At 35.1% G+C, this 5,376-nt stretch overlaps 1 protein-coding gene across 1 annotated transcript; it reads right to left on the bottom strand.

The window, feature by feature from the left end:
• Positions 1-866: 866 nt before the first annotated feature.
• On the bottom strand, positions 867-3,914 carry LOC143562178 (polyamine oxidase 2-like). Its single transcript, XM_077050067.1, has 9 exons — positions 3,739-3,914; positions 3,556-3,672; positions 3,386-3,473; positions 3,213-3,298; positions 3,014-3,120; positions 2,960-2,964; positions 2,044-2,141; positions 1,344-1,773; positions 867-1,211 (listed from the first exon to the last, which is right to left on the bottom strand). The coding sequence occupies exons 1-9, from the start codon at positions 3,912-3,914 to the stop codon at positions 867-869; spliced, it is 1,452 nt and encodes a 483-aa protein (XP_076906182.1).
• Positions 3,915-5,376: the final 1,462 nt, after the last annotated feature.

Genomic DNA, 5,376 nt, shown 5'->3' on the forward strand with positions numbered 1-5,376 from the left:
GAATGAAACCAGTCGGCTCAAGAAAGTCAACAAAAGAAAATTAGATATCGAGCCTCCCACATCTGATGTTTCTAAAATTTGCTGTTGCCGATTCTTCCCATAAAATAAGATTCAAGTCTACAAGACCGGAAAATAAAGAATTGTCCAAGATCCAATATCGTTCAAGATTCTGGATTAAGACAAGTACTAAGTTTCAAGAAATAACGACGAAGCAAAGAACTTGACGAAGGTTCCTCGACATACTCAATCCTAGAGGGAGATTGTAGGGCCAATATTATATATTGTTTTTTGGATTGTATTTGTTGTTCTAGTTTGCTTTTGGTCGATGTTTTACGTACTCGGTACGTTTATTTTGTAAGTTTATTATGTAAAATTTGAAGAAATTGAGACCATATAAAAGGACCACTTACCCATTTCTCCATAACTACAACTCTTCACAACTTCAAGGAAATAAAGTTTTCTCTCTATTTATCTTCTTCTTCTTTTCTAGTAAATAAACCAAACAAACTAAGATCCGAGATCCGAGTGTCGTTGGTGATTTCCGCTAACCAACAACACGGATTGATCCGAGTCAAGTTGTGAGATCCATCTAGAGGACCTACAGTATACCTATTTGTGTTGTACCTATTCATAAAGTAAATAAAGTTAGCTTTTGAAAATATACCACACAATGTGAAAGGTGGTTAAGTGGCATTCAATATTCGTTTGAAATATATCCAAAAGATTTAAGACATTTTCTTGATGGGCACAAATCCCTCATAACCATTTATGAGCTATGTTATTTAAATATAACCATAAGTTTCACTCTTGTTTTAGACTATTCAGTTTAACATTCAACAACCTAATTTCACATACCTTAATATAATTTAAATGAGACTTTCTATTTCATTCTCTTTATTCACAAGAACACGAGAAATCAACAATGGCATAGAAGCAAAGGTATCCTCGTCCACAACAGGATGGAAAAGATCTAGCTTCCCATAATGTTTAAGAAGCTGCATTCTACAATCTTGTGCAGTCATTACTCCGCTTAAGTATGCCCCGTGTACTGACCCTGGGTAGCTAGCGCTTGTTGCTTCTCCTGCAAAGAATAAGTTATGTACATGCATCCTTAGCTTCTCACATATGTCATGGGGGTTGCCTACTTTAGCATAGCTATATGAACCTAGTGAATTCACATCACTACCCCAACGAGAAACTAGATACCGAATCTGCGTATAGAAGAAACACCAACTTAGAACTTCAAATCATTTGAATGAGTGTTTTGGAAGTGATGTGATGTTGAATAATAATTAGGTTCAAAATAAAATCTATAAAAATTTGCTTTTGAAATATATTGGTACCGGGTCAGAAGCATGAGGAAATATCTTTTTAAGTTGTGTAACGGCAAAACTAGCTATCGTGTTATCCGACATATTCTCAATGTCCATTGCTAGTTGTCCAGCAGGCATGTAAACAAGCACTGGATGACCTGTGGCCTTGTGAAGATTAAGAAAGTAACTACATTGATACGAGGTTTCCGCAACCACTCCTAAAAACTCGACATCTGGCCAGAAAACACTCTCAAAATGCAAAACTATCTTGTTCTCTATTCCAATTCCAATGTTGGATATGGCTTCTTCCTTCCATTCAGGTAATCCTGGCTCAAAACTTATGGCTTTTGACTTCAAAACACCAACCGGGACAGCCATTATGGCTGCATCCGCAACAAATGTTTTACCATTTTCAATGGTTACCTTCACACGAACCATTTGCCTGTTTATCGTCTTTACCCTTTGACAATACCAAACAACATGTGTAAGATAATTGGCTATGGAACAATGTATGAACATGGTTGACTAAACATGTTAACATACCCTACCATTAAATCTTAGTCGTAATCAGATTGAAAATATCATATCAATATCCTTTTTTTTTGTGCCTAATAGTGTGAAAAGTGAGGGATGTTATTGATAATGGCTATTTGAACAAAGGGAGCAATGAGTAAAAGGATGGAGCACGGTAAGTTTAACACAACACATACGTATATAGATAACAGCTTACCTATGACCCAAGCGGATATCGAGGCCTTTGGCAAGTGTGTTTATAACAGGTTCGTAACCCTGGACCATAAGTCCATGCCCACCAGGAAGCAATTCTTCCTGAACATACGTCAGATTACACAAAATATTAAGATGTCGTGATAGAAGTAGAAAAGTGGTCAAAACAATCGAACTGCCGATTGATTCAGAAAAACTTATATATATGTGTGTGTGTTGAACTTTTTAATAATTCAACAAGCTTGACTTGTCCTGTTTAGTTAGTTGATTTTTGGAACAAAATCATCAAAATAACCGTTTGGACCTAGATAGTTAAATAAATAGCGAACCCAGATAGAGAAAGGGGACCAAGGGGAGATTCCCCTTTCGATTGGAGTTCTACAATGGGAAAGAAAGTAGAGAGTTAGAGCTCGGAAGTGATAACTAGCTTATAGGAGTGAAGCCACTTGACCATAGGGAGAGGCCGGAATGAGTAACTTTTTTAAAATTACCAATTAACCAGGGTGCTATGTACGTCATTTTGGCGCAAGACGTAGATAATTGAATCAATTTGAAACTCCATAATCAGCAAGGCACAGCAAATTTCCATCTATATCTTGACTAATTAAAGGTGTCAAAGACCGGTCATTTTACCATTTTCTAGTGGTCAAAATGGCTATTTTAGTAATTTCCCCTTTATTTTATTACTTTCTTTAGATAAAATACTAAACGAAAATTGCAATTACCAATTCATTTAATAATTTTTATATGCAACAATATTTGTATGTTTTCACGAAAACATACAAATTTTCATACTTTTAATTGTCTTTTTTTCTACATGATTTAATTGTAGTATATACGTTTTATATTTTTAATCTTTAAGCTAGTTATTATGTCCTATAGCAGATTGATAACCAGTCACGTTTTTAAAAATATCACACCTCAGCTGATTTTAAGAAATGTGAGATAGCTAGGGAAAAGAAAATTAGAAAAACAAACTTTGTCCCAGCAATGAAGAGATATTTTATCCGCATCAGCAGCAAACCAGCTTTCCATATCACACAAATACCACTGTAACACTTTCTGAGGAAGCCCCTCTAACCTGTAAAAATGGAAGCCCGATGATCGTTATCTGGTTACGATTTACAAACATTGTTTAGAAAGATGATCATGCATGGTTGCTTGAATATATACCTTAGTTTCGGGTTTCTTTCAAATACAATCGATATGGCATGCTGAATAGGCATGTCTTCACTAAACTCCTCTCTCAGTTTATTTGTCTACAACGGAGAAATTATAAATAATAAAAACCCTGTAAATATTGTGTATTATTGATCATCTATAATGAGGAAAACAAATTAATATACCTCTCGTAATATGCTCTCAAATGTTTCCCCGACCTGTGAGACTAGTTCTTGAGGAACTTGATTCCCATCCGTGTCAAATAACGCGCAACTAAAGAAATACAATAAACATTGTTTTTTATTAGAATTTCAATTTTTGTTTAGAAATTAAGTTTATACAACTTAAAATTTACCTCTCCAAATCATGGTCAAACAATAGTGAGTTGTCACCAGTACTAGTACGGTACAAAGGTAATCCAAGTCTTCCAATGAGTGGGGCCAAGGGATTCTCCTTGCAAACCCCATGCAACCTACAACATAATTAACATTATTTAAAATGGACATACAATAATCATAAAACTGTGACACATTCTCACCATGATGCCCCTAAATCTATAGGAAAACCAAATGAGTAATCTGTACAAACTCGACCGCCAATTTTGTCACGAGACTCGAGTAAAATAACCTGAAAAGAAGCATCATGGAGGGCACGAGCAGCGGCTATGCCAGCAAAGCCACCACCAATTACGATAACCGAATGCATTGGTTTCATGTTTGTAGAGTGAGCGTTGTAGAATTCTATGTGCTTGGTTTTATAGACATGAGGATCAATTAGGTGGTTCCTTTGACGGCCATATATAAATTCATCATGAAGTACTACACGCTTTCAAAAATAATTAACACAATTAAATATTTACTTTTTTTTTGTTTATTATTATATTTTTAGAATATTGCTTGATGGAAGTCAGCTTTCTAATAGTGTGTAGATAATTAAGGGATTGTTTGGTAGTCACTTAACAGTCATTAAAATGCTATCTCTTAATGGCTTATAACATCTGAATGTTTAAAAGATAGTCTTAAGTCTGAATGGTTAATAGGTATTAACCATTCAGACTTAAGACTATCTTTTAAACATTCAGATGTTATAAGCCATTAAGAGGTAGTCTCTTAAAGACTGTTAAGACTCTTAATGGCTGTTAAGAGTCTACGAAACAGTCCCTAATTTTACATGCTTGTGTACTTTACAAAAGATGTGGGGTTCTTGGTGTAGTTTTGGAATTATATGGTTATGTTTTTATGTGAATGATAATGAAAACGAAATCCGGACTAGCAAGAAGCTAGCTAGTGAAATTTATATATATCTAAGAAGCAAAGTGTGAACTTTAATTGTTTCTTTAATGTTCATAACCGGCCTCTGATTTAGCATTTACGTTAGGTTACTGTTGAAATTGGGTGTGTTTGACTTTGGTATATCGATTTTGTTACCATGTTTTGTGGTTTTCAATTTGCAGGTATTGAAGATCGGTCTATCCCTACTATTCAATCCATGTATCTGCCTTCCTTGATCTTATTTAGGACTTTATGTACTTGTGTTTAGATGATGATACATGTTATTGATCTGATATTGGTGAAAAGCTGAAATTTTTACGGTTCTTATAACTTGCGCAGCTTAGGGTCGACCCTATAGCAATGTTAGGTAAAAGCTAGGGCTTATGGCCTCCATTTCAGATTTTTTATGTTTATATATACATCCTGAAACACTACTAATAAACGATATAGCACATCTTTTAAACAAATAGCTTGTAGGGCTAATATTCTATATTGTTTTTAGGATTGTATATGTCGTTTTAGTTTGCTTTTAGTCGGTGTAGTACGTACTCGGTACGTTTAGTTTGTACGTTTATTTTGTAAGTTTTGGATAAATGGAGACCCTATAAAAGGGCCACTTAACCCATTTATCCAACGAACTCCAACCCTTTTTCACAACTCTTGGAAATAAAGAAGTTTCTTTCTCTCATCCACTTCTCTCCTTTTCTCTCTTTCAAGCAAATAAACCAAACAAACTAAGATCCGAGATCCGAGTGTCGTTGGTGATTTCCGCTAACCAACAACACGGATTGATCCGAGTCAAGTCTTGAGATCCATTTAGAGGACCTACATAGCTCATTTGGCGTGTTGGCAAAGTGGTATTTGTTTCTTCTTTTACTCTCATTTTTCCAACGCAAGTTCACCTT

This window comes from Bidens hawaiensis, unplaced genomic scaffold, assembly GCF_021521415.1.
Source record: "Bidens hawaiensis isolate Kalapana, Puna unplaced genomic scaffold, B.hawaiensis_p1.1 tig00020918_1, whole genome shotgun sequence".
In the NCBI taxonomy this organism is placed as follows: domain Eukaryota; kingdom Viridiplantae; phylum Streptophyta; class Magnoliopsida; order Asterales; family Asteraceae; genus Bidens; species Bidens hawaiensis.